Source organism: Candoia aspera, chromosome 4, assembly GCF_035149785.1.
Source record: "Candoia aspera isolate rCanAsp1 chromosome 4, rCanAsp1.hap2, whole genome shotgun sequence".
NCBI classification, from domain to species: domain Eukaryota; kingdom Metazoa; phylum Chordata; class Lepidosauria; order Squamata; family Boidae; genus Candoia; species Candoia aspera.
Window position 1 is genome coordinate 104,921,999 of NC_086156.1, and position 20,611 is coordinate 104,942,609.

The following is a 20,611-nucleotide window of genomic DNA, read 5'->3' on the forward strand; positions in this document are numbered from 1 at the left end:
ACTGTGTTGGAAGAAATGAATACTTTAGCCGAAATTAAGCAAGTGGATCCACACGCATGTACTCATAACTTAAATATGGCCGGCCAGCTTTCCATTATTGCAAATAAAACCACCGCTGCACTGTTGTAAAGAGTAGAATATGGTAAGTTACCAAAGTCACTGTGAAAATCAAGACAGGTAGGAAGTTCTTCCATACCACTTTGAATGTCAGGTGGGACTGGTGGGATAAAGGTGAAAGTTAAAGGAAATCATTGCTGAAAATGTCATACTGAAATTCAATGTTGAAAACGGGCATTCGGGATAGAAAATAAGACAAGCTCTACCGACTTCTATTTTATAAAAGGAAAGTTTAATGTTTTCTGTGGAATTAACATACGTCTTGATGAACCAGAGCCTTCTCAAAGCAGCAAGAGAAAAAGAAAAAGGAAGGAAGGCTAATTTTTAACGAGGAGCAATGTTTAAAATGAGATGGAAGACAGCTGACATTTGGAGAATAATACAGGTTGGGTAACGCCCCCACTTAGCCTAGTCACCTCTGCAAACACTGGAAAATAGGGCTACAGGATGACACTCGCTATGTGAGAAATTATCTGCTGCTTTTAATAGCTTCGGGAAGGAGATCTTATGGCACCTACCCTGGTCCATCCCCACCTTTCAAGCCATCTTCTCTGGGGGCGGCTTGCTTCTAGTGGGTTTATGGAGCGGAGGTGCTTCAAAGCAAGGCCTTCCCATGCTCTTTTTGCTAGCCCAGAACTGGCATTGAAAACCTTCAGGAAGGCACACCTTTACATTGTGGAACCCTATGAACAGTCTGGGATGGCCCTACCCTATGGAAAAGAAAACAAATTCAAATCCTGACTCTAGAGGAGTTGAGTAGTCATAGACATACAAATAATTTTAGCTCTGCTTTTCTTTCCTCACTCAAGCTGCAATAGACTTGGCCCTTCATCTGCATATATCACAGAGCCACATACAGGGTGATGGGGCAGTGGTCACTCCCCAAGGCTGTGGAGCGGATCTTGCTGTCACACAGCCCTTCCAGAAGCCCTTTGGAGACCAAGAAGTAGTCAAGCCGCCAGCCCACGTTCTTGGCCCGGGCATTCATCATGTAAGTCCAGAAGGTGTAGGCATAGGGCGTGTTGGGGTAGAGGTGGCGGAAAGTGTCAGCGAAGCCAGCCTCCAGCAGTTGGGTGAAACCGGCCCGCTCCTCTGGAGTGAAGCCAGCGTTTTTCTTATTGCCCTTGGGATTCTTCAGATCAATCTCTTGGTGGGCTACGTTGAGGTCCCCACACAGGATAAGGGGCTTGCGGGCAGCCAGACCTTGCAGGTAAGAGCGGAAGGCCGCATCCCACCGTTGGCGGTATTCCAGGCGCACCAGTCCCCGACCAGCATTGGGCACGTAGGCTGTCACCAGGAAGTAGGAGGGGAACTCTGCTGTGATCACACGGCCTTCTTTGTCATGTTCTTCTTCACCTGTAGCAATAAGGTAGAAGACAGATCTAGGAGGAATGTTGGCTTGAATAAGCACAGCTAGTGAAGGACACGAGAGGTTTCCCAGTCTGGTGTCGTCTACATGAGAACTCCCGGAATTCGTAGTATGGCTATTAGATGGGAGTTCTGGGAGCTAGACTTTAGCTGCATTATAACAAGAAGAACAGGCTGCAAAGAGGTCTTGTAATTGCTGGAGGAAGAACAGATCAAGTTCTTGCATCCTGCGTGCATCCAGAAATAGTGGTGCTTACGAATGTCGAAGAGTATTATTACATTAATAATATCTTGGGCTGGCATTGAAGCAAGTTCAACTAATTCTTGGAGTACCCAGGCCATTAAGGAAGATCTCCCTTGATGTCCTAACAGTCAGGAATCATTTTGAGACGAGGAATAGGTCTCTAGTGTTTGTTACTGCTACATAAGAGAGAAAATCCTAACAAACTGAAGAAGCGTGGGAAAAACCCAGACAGATAAACCCCAAAAGTTAAGGTGGGTCTGATGTGTCTCTTTGAATGGCTGCTTAATTCCTCAGTACTCCGCATGCGTTTTCCCCCCGGGATAGAGGCCCCCTCCTGCTCGCCATCAGTACTCATGACACTTGAGCTGGTGAGGCGACTATTTTAAGGGGGGAACCCAGGGCTCTTCAGCCTTTTGGGGCACCTGTAGAATTCTGAGAACATGGCACAGGTGCTCTCACAAAATGGTATCTACGGTGGGCACAGCCACCTGCAAAACACTTTTTATTGGAAGGCAATCTGGAGGCTGCTCTGCCACCTGGACAGGCCTTAAGAACGCTCTCTTCTATCCCAGCTTACCTCTTCCCCCCCCCCCCCAGAACAGGGGGGCACATTTTCCAAGGCAACAAGGATTCACCGTTTTTGTTTTTTAAGAGAATAATTCAGGAGTCTAAGAGGAACAGAGATCCTAAAATGGGGAGGGAGAAGTCCTTACCAATGCCATAGGTGACACCCAGAGGCTTGATCTTGGAGAGCAGGGCCACGCCGCTATAACCCTCCTTGTCATCAGAGCAGGCCCAAAACTTATGGGGGTATTCAGTCAGATCCCGAACATCGGCAGGCAACTGTTTTTCTGCACACTTAGTTTCTTGTAAGCAGACCACATCAGGGTTCTCCTTGTTTATCCACTGCAGGAAAAATAAAGATGTGACATCAGGTCTCCCAGCCTCTACCTCTTACAGGGTAGAAAAAGTGGGCTTTGCAGGTTAAAAGGGATAACAAAATCTGGCAAAGGACAATGTTTGGCCTGCTGACAAATGGTCCTAATGGCATGGAACATGATGGAGCAAGCTAATACAGTCACTGAAATCTGCATCCTACTCTCTGTGCTATACGGTTGCCTGGGTGACACTGAGTAATCATTTTAGCCTGGCCTTCTTTGCAAAGAAGGAAGGCAGTAACACTGCCACTGCACGACACCCTTCTGCCAGTGCCCTCAAGGCAATTTACAATGAAACAAAAGCCACAAAAATGAAGTTGTACAATGTCAGAGGAAAAAAGGGATGGGAGGTCCTGTTGTGTTTTCAGAGAATTATCCATTCTGACAGACAAAGTCCCAAACCCTTTTACAAACTTTCTTCCCAACCTTTGCAAGACTAAAAACGAAAAACACTTTGCAAGTCTGAGGACTGTCTATTCTTGAGACAGATAATATTAGATGGATAAGAATCTGTATATAAAAGAATTACATTCTCCTAAGTTTTGTGTATTCTTTATTTTTCTAGTGAGAAAACTTTGTGGAGCTGGTCATGGATCTCACTATAAAACAGATAAATTCTCTTGCTTATTGGAGGGAAGAGAATATAAAAACACCATTGCCTTAATACTTCTAGCAAGCTGCCTCCTGGTAGCTCCCTGGGGATTGCCTGTTCCCTTCCCCACCCCTGGTTACTATGCCACAATAGTGTTTCTAATTGCTTCTTGATGGAGGCAGATTGATCTCTCTCAGGTCTGCAGCAATGCAGAAGCTGTTTTCATTTGAGACCCACAATGAATTGCAACAAACGCAGCTTTCCTCGGCCCACGTCTCCTCCAGATGTGTGAAATTCAGCTCCGAGGAGCCTCACCAAGGAGCCTGCTGGCTGAAGATCTCTAGGAACTGAAGTTCACACATCTGGAAAAGGCCCAAGCTGAACCAGGATGAGCAAAGGCTGTACTGCAAACAGTCAAACAGGTTACACCAGGAATGGAGGAGACAAACAGATACAAGGTGCTCTCCCTACAAAGCCAAAAATGGCAGAAATTCTCTAAAGCTAAGCCCCCAACCTGGCACTTTTCATATATTTTAGTTTAGTCCAGTCCAGCCTCCTCTAGCCTGACATCTGCCAGATGTTCAGACCATAACCCTGAGAACTCCAAATAATCTCCACACATCTGGAGGGCAGATATGGAGGGTTGGGAAAGCTATGCTAAAACAATTGAAGGTTTTTAGCTTGGATAGAAAAATAAACCTGCAGTTATGCATGTTGTGGAGAAGGTAGACAAAAAGGGATGTGTGATTTTTTCCCCCTTCCCTCAAATAGCATTCGGGGATCATTCAAAATATTAATTATTGTAGGTCCAGGACCCAGGAACACCTTTTTTGCACAACCTGGGCAGATGTGGAATTCACAGCCACAAGCTGAAGCAACAGGCACTTTAAGAGGCAGGAGGGGTGGGGACAGGTGCATTCATTTAAATTTGTTTCCAATCAGTCCATTTATATCACCCCCGCTCCCCATAATTCTTTCCACAGTTTCTTCTCATGACAACCCTGTTTATTATGTAAGATGAGAGGTAATGACTAGTTACCAAAAACTAATACCAAAAATCAGGCATGAAAGATTTTTTTCCCCAGTCCATGGTTTTTCCAGTCCAATCAGATTGGCTGGAGCGAATGATAGCACCTAGACGATGCTGGCCAATTAAAAAGTCACAGCCTGAGATGGGCGGCTACATTAAATTAACTAACTAAATGAGTTAGAGAACCCTGAGCAAAACTAAAAAAATTGTCCTGCCAAACAGCTTCCATATGGTTGCCAATATAGGTGGTCCTCATTTAATGATCACTTGTTCAGTGACTGTTCAAACTTAACGATGGCGCTGAACGAGTGGTACTTACAACTGGTTCTCAGAGTTCCAGCCATCACAGTGTCCTGCGGTCATATGATTGCGGTTTGCAACCTTCCCATAAGCAAAGTCAATGAGGACGCTGGCAGGGAGTTGGAGGCTGCAATCACACTAAGTCCTTGCTTAACAACCCATGCAGTCCTCATTTAACAGCAGCAACGGGACTGCCAGAACTGCTGTTGCTAAACAGGGCAGTCATGTGGTTTTTCGACTTATGACCCTATCACTCAACAGTGGAGTGTCCAGTCCCAATTAGCGTCATTAAATTAGAACTACCAGTAAAATTAAATGGACATCTATTCATTAGGAGTCAAACTCGATAGAATTCTTACAGTTCCTCCCCTCACCGATCGTCTCCCTGCTATGTGACGTCTAAATACAACCTCCATTTTTAAGACATTCTCTCTCCGACTTTTGTGTGAGGGTAGAAGAGAAGGGGAAAACCACTGCGGTCACACCCAACATGGAAGGAACCAGTTGGCCACTGTAAGAGAACAGAAGGATGGACCCTCCTGGGTTACCTCCAGGCCCTTCTTCTTGAACCAGGCTCGGATGCCATCTACATTCCAGGAAGTGACCTTCAAAGTATATTTTTTGCCACCGGGTGAAGTGAGTTTATCAGGAGGATCTTGGTACATGATCGGACCATCGGCCTCTTTTTTGGCTTTTGCTTCACCTTTCTTAGCCTTTTTAGGCTCCGGTTCTGATGGAAAGAGAAACAGGACACAGCATTATAGGGAGGGGGGAAATGTGTTTCCTTGTTTGGTGAAAATTAGACTCCACTGCGTCATCAGGTAAGACTGATTTTAAAATCTGGGTCCTTTTCTTCTTTAAGCCACTGGCAGAAAAACATCAATGTAGGTAAGATCTTTGGGGGGAGGCGGGGGACAAACTTGCATTAATTGATTGGTTTTTCATTTGCAGAACTGGGATCATGTTCTAACCAAGACTGGGAAAGGACAGCAATGCCCTCTAGGAAGGGAGGGGATCTTATCAACTCCAGACCTATGAGTTCTCCCACTCCCATGCCTGCTTGCTCTACTGCAGGGTTTCTCACCCTCTGCTACTTTAAGATGCGAGGACTTCAACTCCCAGGATTCTGCTACCAGCATGCCAGCGGGGGAATTCTGGGAGTTGAAGTCCACACCTCTTAAAACGGCTGAGAGTGAGAAACTGTGATCTACTGTGATCTGCTGGATTTCTCTGTGCACAAAGGTTTGCATTTTAAAACAAACTTGGGCTAAGGGGCTGCATTCAATCATGCCACCTTGAACAATCGCAAGTCCTAACTCCATACAGGCCTGCTCCTATGAAATGTCACAACTTCCTTGATTCACGGGCCCAGGGGTTCCTTCCACTTCATTCTCTCCCTTCCTCTACTCTGAGCAGCAGACCGAAAATACACGTTGGTGGCTCATCACACACAGGCCAAAAGCGCTGGTTTTGCTGCAACAAGGCCTGACAAACTCCAGTCTCTGGGTCAGGGGAAGGGTGTTGAAGGAAACAAGAGGTCATTCAGCAAAGAGGCGGACTTGGAAGGTTAAGGAACACCAAGAAGGGCCTCGGATCTAAAGGATGACATGCTACAATGCAGAGGAGCATAAAATGAGGGGCACCTCCCTTTCCCAAATCAATCCCAGGTTTAGTACTAGGGCTGAAGTCCACACCTGCTGCCTCCTCCTCTGCTGGAAGGACCTCATCTTCTTTCTTCTTCCCTCGTTTTGGCATTGCAGGGCCCCAAGCGGGTCTCAGGCGAAGGAGCCGGCTGCCGTGCTTTGCACAGGTTAGGCTTCTCAACAGCAGCGTCTCCTGGAAAAGATGAGTCACTGCCAGGCATGCCCTTCCCTACTTACACCCAAACAGCCTTTCTTTTTACCCCAGAATGTCCTGTGAGTCTCCTTACTAACTCCTCCTCCTCCTCCAAATGCATCCAGAACAGCATCGCACAGTTCCTCTCTTCCATCGGCAGCCCGCCTTCTTGACTCCATAGAAATGACTTGTTGGTCACCAATTATACCCATTGGCAAAGAATCCCTTCAAAACGAAAGCTGCTATTCTCAGAAGAATAAATTGGGTTATATAAGGCTACAGCAATTTAACTGGCTGTGTATCTTTTGGCCAACAGCAAGTCTCCGGAGTCCCTGATGAGAACGGAAGGCAGGAGCCGATCACAGCCTTTATACGGAAGATGCCAGGAATTGCATCTTTGACCTGCATGCCTATCACTTTCCTCAAAGCAAACGATGCGATAAAGTCTGTCTCCCAAACTCCAGCTCCTTGGCAGGAGAAACAGTGGATGAGAGAGACCCTGATCCAGCCACTTTACTTTCAAACAGGAACAAAGTATCTTAGCTGATCTAAAGTCAAACACAAGCCAACAATGTAACGCAGTTACTAAAAATAAAACGAAGGCTGTTTTGTCCTGCCGTATTAGAAGCCCAGTGAGAAAGGGTTTCCAATCATTTTGTACTGATGGGGACATTTATAATTTTGAGAGTATATAGTGAGCACCCTCCTGCTAGGGGCAAGGCCTGAGTACAGGTAGTCCTCGCTTAACAACCATTCTTTTAGTGAGTTCAGACTTACGACAGTGCTGAAAAAAATGACATGACCAGTTCTCATACTTATGACCATCACAGTGTCTCTGCGGTCACGAGATCGCCATTTTCGACCTTTCCAGCTGGCTTCTGGCAAGCAAAATCAATGGGGAACCATGTGATTCGCTTAATGATGTGATTCGCTTAACACCCGTGGTGATTTGCTTAATGACCACCACAAAAGTCATAAAATCGGGCTGGATTCGCTTAATGACTGCTTCACTTAGCAACCAAAATTCCAGTCCCAATTGTGGACATTAAGCGAAGACTACCTGTATTAGAAAATTGATCTCTAGATACCTCTAGATCCCTTTAAAACATGGTGCCAGGATGCAGCATTCTATTGCTTTTTATTTTCTGGGAAGGCCTCTTGAGTCCCAACAATAAAAATGAAGTTAGAGGCTGGCCCTTTTCACTGCAACATTCCTGAAAATAAAGATGGTGCTAGAGCCTGTTGCTCTGCAACACACCAGCTTCTCTACTGTTGTTATTCCAATTGCTGAGACATCACACACTTCAATCATGATATTGCAGGAGCTGTTCTTTACACATGAAGTTCCAAAAATAAAACAAAGGAAGTGTATTACTTACTACCACGTTACCATCCTTCGCTCTGTCACAACATGAAAATTATATTGCAAAAAATCTCCACTGGCCACTTTTTTTCTCATATTGGTTCTTAGATCTTAGACAGTTGGCTGCTCTGTCAAAAAATCCAGTCTTTATTTTTTTTCTCTGTACCACAAGCTCCTTTCCTAGGGCTATACATTCTCTGAAAGGTCAGTTTTAAAAAGCAACTTACTCATTTCCATTTATTTATTGCATTTACATCCCTCCTTCTCTGAGGCTTTAAGACAGCCTTACACGTGGCCTCTCCCTTTGGCATTGTTTTGTTTATCAAAGTGAAATCAAAGAATAGAGTCTATATTGAACAGTGATTACACAGGGAAGGAAAAAAAATTCCTACATATGTGATAGTGATTAAATAATCTAAACCTTTAAAAATCTCTAATTAATAGGAAGGAAAGATATACTATAAATATAAATGCCTATATAGAATTCACTCATTCAGCTTATTAAATCTAGACTGTATAGCAATGTACCTTGTCATCATCTCAATTTTAGGACACACAACCTTTTCAAAAACGATAAACTATATACTGATTCCATTTTTTAAGATCAGGAGCCTGACTTTATTTCCAGTTTCATAGGATTATTCTCTCTGCTATAGCTCTTCATCAGGTGACAAATTCCTTGTTTGGTGAATATAATTCAACCATAGTGGGATCCCTAAATATATTTTTCCCAAAATTATATTTACATGTTGATTTAAAACCAAATCAAAAATAGAAAAAGACCAAACCCTGTGAATTAAGGAACCTTCCATTTTTTACATTGCCAAGACAAACCCAATTTCCATTTGGAATGTTTTGAAACATTCTAAAATAATATCTGATAAATTAACTTCATTTTTCAATCTTAGGAAGTATGTTTCACATTTCTTAAAAGTAGCCTCTTCTAATTTTATCCCCAATAGTTTTGGCAATATCAAAAGCAATACAGTACATCCATATAGTATCAGTGGCTGGGGAACATGGGTAGAGAGGATCGCTTTGCATTCATAACTTGCTCAGAGGCATCTCTCTGGTCCCTCTGGGAAGAGGATGCAGGCCTCCTCTTAAAGCTGCCCTTGTTGCATTTCTACCTGCCACCCAACTCTTAAAGGCAGGGGAGGGGAATTAAAAAAAAAGAAAATGCAAAAATGGAAGGCCAGACATCGACCCCTGCTCCTTTGCAGATTAAATGCAATTAGGAAAACCCTATTAAAATAATAATTTCATTTTAAGCCATGCCTGCTCTCACCACGCCGGACGCGGGGCTTCCCTCTGGACAACGAAGGAGGCTGGAGAATCCTCAGGAATCGCCGAATGGCGAGAAAGAGAAGCACGTGGAGTGGATATGCGTCACGTGACGGGGGCTGAGGAGACAGGAGGCCGGGCTTCCTATTAAAGAGACAGGAAACGCCGCTCCAGAGCTGGATTGAGGAAAGGCTCGGCTGGCTCGGCAAGGGAGAGGTTATACCTAGAAAGAAAGCGCCCCCATCGGCAGTCACGTGCTGAGGGAGGAGGCGGGGTTTGGGACCGGGTGACGTCAGGCGTTCTCTCTCTCCAGGAAAACTTTTAGGTTTGTCTGAAACCCCCGAAACATGAACACCTTCGGTTCCCAGTTGAACAACTAAGAGGGGATCAAGGCAAAGAAAAAGGGCTAGGAAGGGGAGCGGAAGAGAATATACGGTCTCATTTTTAAAAATCTTACATACAGAAAGATATTTAATAATATTTTTTAAAAAATATTCTGGGGTTGGAATATGCACCTTCTAGGCCTTACGTGGAGGCTGTCGCATTAAAACCGCTCGTGGATGCTGCGCAGTGCCTGAGGTTTTTTTTTTCCTATCTCTAGAACCCCTCTCTCTCAGATCTTGCAGAGGAGAGGAACGCGAGGACTCGATGCGGTTTAACCCTTTCTTTGCCTGCCGAGATACTTTTGTTGCACGAGTATTTTTCCCTCTACCGCTGCGCTGAGCTTGCCGAAATAACGAACGTGGGGAAAGCGGACCTGGAAGCAGAGGAAGGAACCGGAGGTAAGACATAAACTACTCATTCTCCCGAATTCCTGCCTTGATTAGCTAAGTTGTTGCCCGGCTGTGCCAAGGAAATAGAGCCTGGCGACCAGCGGGACCGCGCAGGATGGATCCGGAAATGGTTGCAGATTCTGGGGTCCGCTGAGCTTCCAGTGCTTGTAAAAGCAGCAGCAAAGTCCGCCTGCCACCCCCCAAATCACTGCTACAGCTCTGCTCTGCGACGTATCCAAACTCTTGCAAAGCGAAGTGTTTCTCAACCTTGCCCACTTTAAGAAGTGTGGACTTCAACTGCCAGAATTCCCCAGCCAGAGAATTCTGGGAGCTGAAGTCCACACATTTTAAAGTGGCGAAGACTGAGAAACACTAGAGTAGAGATGTACTTCACAGGGTTGAAGTTGATGGGGGAAGATAGGAGGATATCCCCTTGAGCTCATTAAAGAGTGGGGGAGTATCAACCTAACAAATACATAATAGAACCATGATTTGCCCATAATTTATCCTTAGTCTCCTCTGTTAATCCCTGGTGGTGAGATCTGGGATTCTTTGACATCCTGAATTCACACGTTCATTCTATCCTCTGTACCCCAACAATGGATCAGATCGTTGGCCTTTCTCAGTAAAAGCCCTTCTGGATAGGACTTGGATGGGAGACCACTAGGAAATTTCAAGAAGGCAACAGGCAAACCACTTCCATACGATTGCCAAGAAAATTGCAGGAATGCAGCAGAGTCCCTATGTGTGTGCATGTGTGTCAAAATCTGCCAGATGGCAGTTGCAGCTTTGCAATTGAAGTCCAATGCCTTTTGTAAGGCGTGAGATACTGTGTCTGCCATCTTGAAGATTTTGACTCCTCCACCTTCTCACACGCCCATACAGGGATGTGTCCATATAGTAACCTGAAGTTGAGCTCAATTTTAAGGAGACCGTATCTTTGGGATCCAGGTGCCTTGGCTTCCTAGCCTGCAATCTAGTGAACAAAATCTCTGAGCATCCATGTTTTGCTCAGTGCCCTCAAGTATGGTATAATCTGTAGATTTAAATTCCCTGTCTATTGGGTGAATGCTTACTCCTAGGAGCAAGTGAGTTTGAAACGGATCTAAGACATGTTAATGATGGTAACTGTGGAGCTGTTATTCTAGGTACATTGGATGGTATTCCAAAGCACCCCTGAACTTCCTTGCTGCTTTCTGGTCTTGGCCCGTTTCACAAACCGCCCTAAACCCTCAGTCTTCCCGTGGTCAGAAGTACTGCTGAGTCTTTGGAAGGAATCAAAGTTTAGAAAGTTTATTTTCTTTTGGGTGTTCCAGGAAGAGATGCCCGTAGTGATTGGCTTTGAGGGCAGTGCCAACAAGATTGGAATTGGGATTGTACGGGATGGAGAGGTGCTGAGCAATCCCCGACGAACGTATGTAACGCCTCCGGGACAGGGTAGGTATCCCGTGTGTTTCCCATGAATGTTCTTACCCAGCCTGGTGCTTTCTAGTTGCACTTCAACTCCCAGAATCCCTAGCCTGTTTGCTGCAAGGAAGGGATCCTGGGAGTTGAAGTCAATGCCCTTGGAGGACACCAGCCTGGAAAGGGTATGAGACGGTGTGCTAACACTGCCCAGTAAAGTGTTTTTCTTTGGAAGAAAGCAAGATACCACAGATCTCTCTAATGAAATGTTCCTACTTTTGTGAGTCTTTGTGCATATTTAGATGCAGTTATTTAGTTGGGTTGTGGGGTGGGCTCTTATCTTAAAGAATGTTTTGCAGACAAATAAAGAATGTATTTTATAAACTTAGCACCTTTGTAAGTTTCCTTTGTTTTGCCCCTTTTTACTGCTTTTGCATAAATGGTTCTCAATTTGCTGGTTGTGGGATCAGGCAAGGACAAGTCAGCAAAACCTCTGATCTTCTGAAGTATTATTCGGTCTCCTCTCTACTTCCTAAGATTTCAAATGCTGTTTCCCATTTGCTTTCAGACATTTCCTTCTAGTCATAAGGTCCAGGAACATGCACATTTTGAAACCCCCAAAATGTAATTCGGCCAGAAGTTGAATTCTTTGCTTTTAAAAAAATGAGTAAATTACAAAGAGTCCTGGTTTATATATCTGCAGTCCTGAGTATATTCTATATGCTTCTGCAGACATGCTTCTTCCATGTGTTCAAAGGTACTTCTACCATGCACAGAATTTATCGCCTGATGAAGGAAGCTGGACTTTGTGTCTTTCAGCCCTTGGCAAGTGCATCGCCAGCTTATTATCTTCTGGGGAGAATGACTCTGTGAAAGACATCAATAGCCAGCAAATGCAGGAATTGACACAGTTTCTTCTTGTCCTGTAGCTTGGCCTTGCACTATGCAACATCTCCTAGAACTGAATGTGGGCCCATCTGCCTTCAGTCATGACCTTTTCCCATTTTGGTCCCACTCTAGGTTTCCTTCCAGGTGACACAGCACGCCACCACCGTTCTTGCATCCTTACTGTGCTGCGTGAGGCGCTGGAGGAGGCTGGATTGAAACCTCAGGACATCGATGCAGTGGCTTTCACCAAAGGTGAATCTGTTTTCTTAAAGGGAAGGAGACGCTTGGATTCCTCAAGGTATTCTGACTAGGGATCCTTGAAGAACCTGTAGCTGTACTCCATGGCCTTGCAACCCTCTCTGATGTCCGTGCTGGCTAGACCTGCAGTGAAATGTATTTCAGCAACATCTGAAGAACCATAGATTCTCCACTCCTAGAGAATCTTCCTAATCAAGGGGTGTTTTAAATGCTCAAGAGTGGTGGAGTAAAATCAGTGAATGGTCTATAATAGGCAGTAAGGCCCACCAAAACAAACAAGTCAATGCAAAATAAAATCCGAGAAGCAAACATCAATGCTCTGTTGGACTTAATGCATGCTTTCCCCCTCTTTCAGGTCCAGGGATGGGTGCCCCACTGGTGACTGTGGCTGTTGTGGCCAGAACAGTGGCTCAGTTGTGGGGGAAGCCACTTCTGGGAGTGAATCATTGCGTTGGACACATTGAGATGGGGCGGCTTGTGACGGGTGCAGAGAACCCAACAGTGTTGTACGTCAGTGGTGGAAACACTCAGGTACTGAGCAAGACAGGGCTTCTGTTGGCAGGTGTTTCTGGGTTTGCACATTGTGCTAAACCATGGTTTGATATAAACCATAATATCCCAAGTTCACACATACTGTACCACCCTAATCCATGAATCGTGGTTTACAAACTAGCAGTTGAGTTTGTATGACACACCAAAAGAGAAACCAGGAAGCCATATCATTGCTTAGCAGGAAGCATTAACTCAGCTTCAAACTCAATTCACGCATTGTGCTAAATGATCCATGGTTGGCTCACAGGGACCAGGTTTATATGAGACATTGGAAACTAAGCAACCGTGTTATAGTTTAGTGTGAATATGTTGCAGAGCAGGACTTGTTGGGTTTTGTTTTGTGATATAAAATAACAAGTCTTTTGAATCTTACACTGTATGGAATATTTTGGTCTTTTGAAAGTTTTCCCTGCAAAACCTGAGTGCGCTTTGATTGCTTCAGTGAGGGTTGTTTTTTTTTTAAAGAGAAACTCTTGCATCTAAATCTCTGTTCTGCAATTCCACTTCCCATGCAGCATTACAGGATCCCTAATAGGCCTCCGTCCATCACATTGTCTGATAAGGTTTAAATCCACATTGAAGCTCATACTATGTGAGCACTGGAGATTTTTCATTAGTGGCACCCCATCAGTGGACTCTATTGTATTTTTACTGTTCTGCCTTGAAGCACTTCAAGAACAACATTCTCTCCAAGATGGACCTTCTTTGTGGTCACCCTTGTCCTCTGGAACTCCATTCCCCTTGAAGTCCAAATGGCCTTGACCTTGCCTGTTCAGAAAGCCTTGAAGACCTGGCTTTTCCAGCAGGCCCTGGGACAGGGTGGCTTAGGACTCCACTTGTTGATTGACATTTTATGGTGCATAATTCATTTTGTGGTTGCAACAGCGTGGGTCTCAGCAAACTTATTGCCATTTTGCTTGGTTTGTCTTGCCTTGTTATTGTTTTAATCCTAATGATTTCTACCTAAAAGGGCAGGAGAAAGAACTTGGGTTGGGTGGGCCCAGTTGGACTCTCAGGGACCAAACAGTGTAAGTGGAGAGGGGTTATAACTGTGTCCTCCTCTTCCTCCCACCCAGGTTATTGCATACTCTGAGCATCGATACCGTATATTTGGGGAAACCATTGATATTGCTGTGGGGAATTGCCTGGACCGTTTTGCTCGAGTGTTGAAGGTGAGAACAACTGAACATTGATGAGAATGCAAGTTGGTCTCAGTGGATCCTATGTGAATGCTATGAGGCTTCCTTTGAGGTGTATACATTTGGAAGAGGTTCAGTAGGACTGTGCGGTGTGTCAGAGACCCTTTGTAGCTGTGGGGTCTATTTCCTCCCTGAGGATCTCATGAAGATACAGATGAGACTGGAGGAGTAGCATGACCTGGTGATGAGACCCTGAACAGAAACCCTCCACAGAAGTAATCCCACCAGCTGAGAGACAAAATTGAGTGAAAGTCATTCTGCAGTGAGAAAGAAACAGCCGAGGGGCTTTTTCTATCCAGTGTTAGACTTCCATCAGCTGTTCTGAACATGAACCATTACAGAGACAGATACTCAAAAGAGAGAAGGGTGTAACTTTGTGGGTGTAATTTTGCCTCCATGTGCCTTGATCTGCTTCAGTGAGTAGACACTAATTTTGTGGGGGGCTGCCCTGATAGGATGCAGGCTCTATACTGTAGATAGGCCTGAAGTGCATTTCAAACATGGGATCAGGTGGTTTGGGTGAGGAGAGTCCCTGGGAGTCAGGCAGCATATACACTTAATCAATTATTATTTGTTATTATTATTATTGTGGAAATCTGATTCTTTTTTTCACCTCTTTGCTTAGATCTCGAATGATCCCAGTCCGGGCTACAACATTGAACAGATGGCCAAGAAGTAAGTCCTAACAAGGGGGGGGGGGAAAAAGCCTCACTAACACAATCGTTTTCTTTCTTCTGTTAAACAGGTTGTGTTTGATTTGTACCAGATGTGGGTCCCATCTCCCCAGTTTGGGCCAAAATGAAATAACTTTGACAAAGACGGAAGAGCTTCAGGAAGGAGTACAAACGGTCAATTAATACATAGGGAAAAGTTAGCAGGATCCATCTCCTTTCTGCGTGTGTGTTCAGTACAAGTCCATCCTGACTGGTCTCTTCTGAATTCTGTGCTTTCAACACACGCTGACTTTTCGTGTGATTGACATATATCTTACTAAGCCAAGCAAATGTTACTGGTTGCAGTTCCGTTTCTGCTTTATGCTGTAAAATGCCGTACACGCTGATGGCGTTCAAGGAGTAGGTGGCAGTCCTAGTACTAAACAGAAGATGGATTAGCAATGTGGTCAAGTAGGAGGAAGCCACATTAAACTCTAGCTTCCGGTTTATTCTATTAAAAAACCATGCTTTGGAGGTGAGATTTGTGGTAAATATTGCCCTTAGCGGACCTTCTCTCTCGTCTGTTGAAATCTAGAAGCTCAGTGCCTTACTCTGTTTCTTGTTCTTTTGCAGCATGAGGACAAAATAAAAAGATTCTCTAGGGCCGGCTGGGGAATTCTGGGAGTTGAAGTCCACACAACTTAAAGTTGCTGAGGTTGAGCAACACTGACCTAGGGACACTGTATCTTAGATTATAGCTCCACACAGGGGAAGGAGATTAAATAAATCAATAAATTGATTGTGGTCATTAATCAGCAAGGAGAAGGAGATTCAATGCTTCCTCTTTCCTCCACAGGGGTCAAAAGTTGGTCGAGCTTCCCTATACAGTGAAAGGCATGGACGTGTCTTTCTCTGGGATTCTGTCCCACATCGAGGTAGGATTAAAATCCCACAATCTTTTGTCCTCATCTAAGAATGAGCCGCCCCAAAGCAACACTCAGGGATTTAGCTGTAGGAACTTTTCTTTTTAAATGCTGTCTTCAAGATCACAACAAAGGCAACTCCCAGCCAACTCAGTTGATCTCAAAAAAGCTAAGCAGGTTAACCCTTGGATGGAAGGCCACCAGGAAATGACAGGTCAGTCAGATAAAGTTGAAAAAACATATCCTGGAAGAAGGCAATGGCAAACCACTTCCATATTGTGCCATGCAGGGATGTGCCCATGTATTTGCTAGGAGCTGAACTCAGCTGGACGCAATTTTAATTGTTTGTTTGTTTCTCTGTGATACCCTGTTATGATTATTTCTTTGCCCATTGCTGGTGCTTTGGGGAGGCTGCTATGCACTTCTGACTTGTGAGCTTCCAAGGGGCATGTGGCTGTCGAAGGGGGGAATAGGGTAAAGGACTAGAGGACCTTTGACCTGATCCAACCTGGCTTCCATACATACTCATCCTGCCTGCTGAGGGTGCAAAAGCTTAGTTCTGTTTTTATTCCATAGTTTCCATCAGTTGTTGTGAGCCGCCTCAGATCGCTATGTGAGATAGGTGGCCATGTCAGTTCTTTAAACAAAATAAACATTACTGATTATAAAACAATTCATTAACATATAGCAAATATGCTCCATCCTCCTGCATAGCAAAGCTGCAAGCTACCTGGCCCTTAAGGACAAGTAGCTTCATCCTGTACCATTTTCAGCACCCCAAAATATTTCCTCAGTATATTTGGGTTCCAAGAGTGATTTCTGCCATAAAGCTAGGCTTATTCTGAAAAGTGGGGCATTCCTTTATTGCTAAATATTACTGTTTTGTCAGCAAAATATTACTAACATTACTAAATATTGCTAAAAAACAACAGCAAATGGTAGCATGCTAATGTCAATCAGTATAGGTAGTCCTCATTTAGCAACTGCCTCATTTAGCGACCATTCGCAGTTACGATGGTGACGGAAAAGTAACTTTTTGACCAAACCTTGCATATATGACCTTTGCAGGTCTACAAAACGAAGGAAAGCTGAAGTAATATCATAAGCACCGTTGCGGTTTCACTTAGCATCTACTTCGCTTAGCAGTCAGGTTGCCAGCTCCAATTGTGGTTGCTAAATGAGGACTACCTAAAATAGTGCAGGGATTCACACCATTCTCTTGCAGGACGTGGCTCACAGAATGCTGTCCGCAGGAGAATGCACTCCAGAGGACCTCTGCTTCTCTCTACAGGTAAGGCACTACCCAGATCTGGATCTGAGATGATGTGGAGGGCAGAGGGAATAACCTTGAAGGACAGGAGAAAGAGCCACTACCAAGGCAATGATCAGGGCCAAGAAAATGACTTGAGAAAATGGCTGAGACAAGCCCTCCCTAGTTCACATGAAGGTAAAGTGGGGTGGAGAAGCTCATTCTGTTGTTATAGCTGTTTCACTAAAAGTAGTACTGACCTACATGGCATTGGTTTCTTAGCCTGGCCAACCTTGTAGGGCCAACCAACTAGATGGTAGGAAGGGGTCCGTAGGCTTCTGAGCTGTTGCCAGCAGCCAGAAAAGATCCAGTTCTTCTTCCCCCTCAAGTGTGAAGGTTAATTTATACTGCATGCATAGACGGAAGAGGATGGGTGCCCGTAGCTGAGAACCGAAAAGAAAGCTGCTTTACTGATCCTATGATTTCTCCTTCTCCACCAGGAGACGCTCTTTGCAATGCTGGTGGAGATCACAGAACGGGCCATGGCGCACACCGGCTCCAGCGAGGCCTTAATTGTGGGCGGCGTTGGCTGTAGGTGATTCGGGTGAATGCTGGGGAGGACTGATGCCTCTGCCTTCTTAATCAACCACTGCCTTTCCCCATCAAGTCTCAACACAGCTTGATTATACATAATGGTTTATATCACACACACACACACACACACACAACCGCTGCCAAACAAAAAACAGTGGGTGGGCCTTCATCAACCTCGACCAGGGTTAGATACGTTGGGTGCTTGGAAAGGACTACCCAGGAATTTCAGGGCTGTATGCTAGATGGAGAAGCTGAAAAACATCCCAAAAGGCAGTGATGGCAGGCTGTGTTGTTGCCAAGGAAACTATGTAGGAAGGTTCAGGAAATCCACAGAAGCGGACCTTCTCTTGAAGGAGAGGTTTTGTCTGTGGTTCAGTGTATTATATAAAGCCATAAAATGGTTCACGTACTGGTTTGGGTAAGGCATGCTGTGTGAACGCAGCAATTGTGCTTTGTTAATCTGGGCATTAGTCTTAGGCACGTGGTGTCAAAGAAGTTTTCTCGTTCCACCAAACCTCCACTCAGGACTGGGAAACTGACCTTGAACCTCTCCGGTGTGACCTTGAATGGATTGTTCTACTTTCTGAAGGTTTCCTTGTTTCAGAATCTTGGTTTCCCACTTACTTTACATCCCCTTCCAGTTCTTCCCCGTGTTAACCCTTTCCAGTTCTGAATGTCCTTGTTTCTTTTTTTCGAATTCTGAGATTTCTCTCTTCCTCTCAATCTGCATCTTGCTTTCAGGTCATGGCCCACATATTGCATCTTTGGAAAAAGGGAGCCAAGTTCCCTATTCCTTCTTCCAACTCAGTTTCAAGGAGCAGATGGATAATCCCAGGCTGTAATTAGGACAGCTATGATCTCTCTTCTTTTTCTAGTCCATGGGTTGACCCAGTTAGGCTGTTCTTTCTGGGTTCATCATGGAATCCCCCCCCCACCCCCTTTGATTCTATTTTGACTACTGGCCACTGCCTGGACCTGGCAGTTTTCTTGGCAACATTTTCAGAAGTGGTTTGCCATTGCCTTGGCCTTCCTAGGGCTGAGAAAGAAAAATGGATCAAAGTCCCCAAGTGGGCTTCATGCCTAAGGGTTTCCAACCTGTTTCTCAACCTTGGCGACTTTAAGGTGTGTGGACTTCAGCACCCAGATTCAGCTCCCAGAATTCCCCAGCCAATTCTGGGAGTTGAAGTCCACGCACCTTAAAGTCGCCCAGGCTGAAAAACGCTGCTTTAACCACTGGACCAAATGGCCAGAACACCCAGGACTGATTGGTCTATTAGGAGCAGTGCTTGTTGACTTGCGACCAGTGTGGCTCTCCAATGAGAGAGACTGCTTCTTTCTTTGCAGGCAATGAGCGACTGCAAGAGATGATGGGGACCATGTGCAAAGAAAGAGGAGCCCAGCTCTTTGCAACTGATGAAAGGTGGGATTATTGCCTTTCAAGCATTAGCACTGAAAGTAGCTGAGAAACTAGCAGCATCTAAGCAGCCTAGCAAAGCCATGGTTGGCATCATGTTGCTTGAATCCATTTATTTGTCTGGCCTCTCTCTGAGGTTCAACTAAGCTGCCTCCTACGAGGGTTGGTGTAGCAAATAAGTGGAACAATTGCAGACTCAATGCTGTGTTGTGAATGTTCCTTGAGTTCCAGTCTTTGCAACCTTTTGGCCCTGTGCTTGGCCGGTTTGTATCAGGAAGGGAAATAAGGCCAAGAGAACAAGGACTTAGGGAGACCCTGCACTCAGAAAGACCCTCCTTATTTTACCTTCCAACCATGATTCTTCATAGTCTTTTTATACCCAGGTTCTGTATTGACAATGGAGCCATGATTGCACAAGCTGGTTGGGAAATGTTTCGGTCCAGCCAAGTCACGGCGCTTGAAGATTCGTGGATTACGCAAAGGTGATTGTCATGTTTTGTGCGCAGAGGAAGGTAATTGATGTGAAATTAAGAGGAGGTGGGGCGTAGAAGTGCCGATGAACATAAATTTATTTAGATCCTTATTAAATCAAAGACACCTTTGGAGCCGTGGCTTTACCTCGTGTTTTTAACTCCGTGTTTTTTTAACTTGTTGCAATTGTGCACCTCTAAGTACACATCCAGGAAATGCAGAGACTCCCCAGTTAAGTAAACATGCTTCCCTACATTTTTGTCATTACGGGCTTGGGAGTCCAGATTTTGGGGCAAATCAGCATAATTATGGTTGCAGCTTTGTAACCCTTCCCATCCCCTCCATTTTTAAAGGCCTCCCTCTTAAAGCTACATTTTGTATGTGTTTACTCAGAGGTAAATCCTCTGACTGAGGTAAATCCTCTGGATACCAACTAAAATGGTAGCTGTGTGTTTTCATTCCTTCAGGTATCGTACTGACGAAGTGGAGGTAACATGGCGAGACTAATGGTTTCTCTTTGCATGGAAATCTCCCCCAGTTTGGAGGCCAAAAAGAGAAGGCAGCTGGAAGGCTCAGTAGACATGCAGTTTTTTTTTAAAAAAAATCAGCCTAAAATAAATGATTTAATTTTGTAGAAAGGGCTGTACAGTGTTTCTGTCCTGGGAAAAAAAGTCTGTTAGGATGAAAGGAAGTGGCACGTTTGAGCAACATCACGCATCCCGGAGCTGAGACAGCACAAGGACGAGATTTGCGTGGTGCAGCAGTCTACTACTTCTGTGTGCCGTTCTTCATTTCTGCTGATTCAAATTTTTCTGCCAAACCCACCTTCTCTTCCTTTTGCTATGTGGGCAGAACCTCAACCATAATTGTGTATTCAATCAAATATCTAGGCCATAAGCAGGAAACTGTTTTTCCCCAGGGCCTGAGGAAATAAGGTAGCAAGGTCAACTGACTTGCGGGGCTGAAATGTGTAAATTTCTTTTAGATTTCCAGGGAGCAAAGTGTTAACAAGCGAAGTGAGTGTCCCTTTTTAAAAAGGTTTTCTGGTTTTTAAGGGGTGCAGTGGGTGCTGAGTAGCTGCAAAGCTCAAGGACTTTCTCTCAGGCCCCTCAAAATTAGTTCCCAAGCGATCTGAAACTCGGACCTGCCTGTCCGGGAGTC

At 44.8% G+C, this 20,611-nt stretch overlaps 2 protein-coding genes across 2 annotated transcripts; one reads left to right on the forward strand and one right to left on the reverse strand.

Moving 5' to 3' along the window:
- Positions 1 to 327: 327 nt before the first annotated feature.
- APEX1 (apurinic/apyrimidinic endodeoxyribonuclease 1) lies at positions 328 to 9,157 on the reverse strand. The gene is made up of 5 exons (XM_063301461.1): positions 9,077 to 9,157; positions 6,284 to 6,425; positions 5,138 to 5,319; positions 2,443 to 2,635; positions 328 to 1,473 (listed from the first exon to the last, which is right to left on the reverse strand). The coding sequence occupies exons 2-5, from the start codon at positions 6,342 to 6,344 to the stop codon at positions 959 to 961; spliced, it is 951 nt and encodes a 316-aa protein (XP_063157531.1). The 5' UTR covers positions 6,345 to 6,425; positions 9,077 to 9,157; the 3' UTR covers positions 328 to 958.
- A 2,004-nt stretch (positions 9,158 to 11,161) lies between these two features.
- OSGEP (O-sialoglycoprotein endopeptidase) lies at positions 11,162 to 20,030 on the forward strand. The gene is made up of 11 exons (XM_063301462.1): positions 11,162 to 11,282; positions 12,270 to 12,389; positions 12,751 to 12,926; positions 14,024 to 14,119; positions 14,772 to 14,821; positions 15,656 to 15,734; positions 16,948 to 17,013; positions 17,472 to 17,562; positions 18,910 to 18,985; positions 19,363 to 19,461; positions 19,918 to 20,030. Exons 1-11 carry the CDS (start codon positions 11,168 to 11,170, stop codon positions 19,955 to 19,957), a joined length of 1,008 nt encoding a protein of 335 aa, XP_063157532.1. The 5' UTR covers positions 11,162 to 11,167; the 3' UTR covers positions 19,958 to 20,030.
- The last annotated feature ends 581 nt before the right edge of the window (positions 20,031 to 20,611 follow it).

Excerpts from the sequence above, each read along its gene's own strand:
- APEX1 (XM_063301461.1), bottom strand. The coding sequence starts at position 6,344 with ATGCCAAAACGAGGGAAGAAGAAAGAAGATGAGGTCCTTCCAGCAGAG. Across the intron at positions 5,320-6,283 it reads AGCAGAGGAGGAGGCAGCAG|AACCGGAGCCTAAAAAGGCT; the intron begins GTGTGGACTTCA and ends TCTTTCCATCAG. Across the intron at positions 2,636-5,137 it reads TCAAGAAGAAGGGCCTGGAG|TGGATAAACAAGGAGAACCC; the intron begins GTAACCCAGGAG and ends TTTTTCCTGCAG.
- OSGEP (XM_063301462.1), top strand. The coding sequence starts at position 11,168 with ATGCCCGTAGTGATTGGCTTTGAGGGCAGTGCCAACAAGATTGGAATT. Across the intron at positions 12,390-12,750 it reads TGCAGTGGCTTTCACCAAAG|GTCCAGGGATGGGTGCCCCA; the intron begins GTGAATCTGTTT and ends CCCCTCTTTCAG. Across the intron at positions 17,563-18,909 it reads AATTGTGGGCGGCGTTGGCT|GCAATGAGCGACTGCAAGAG; the intron begins GTAGGTGATTCG and ends CTTTCTTTGCAG.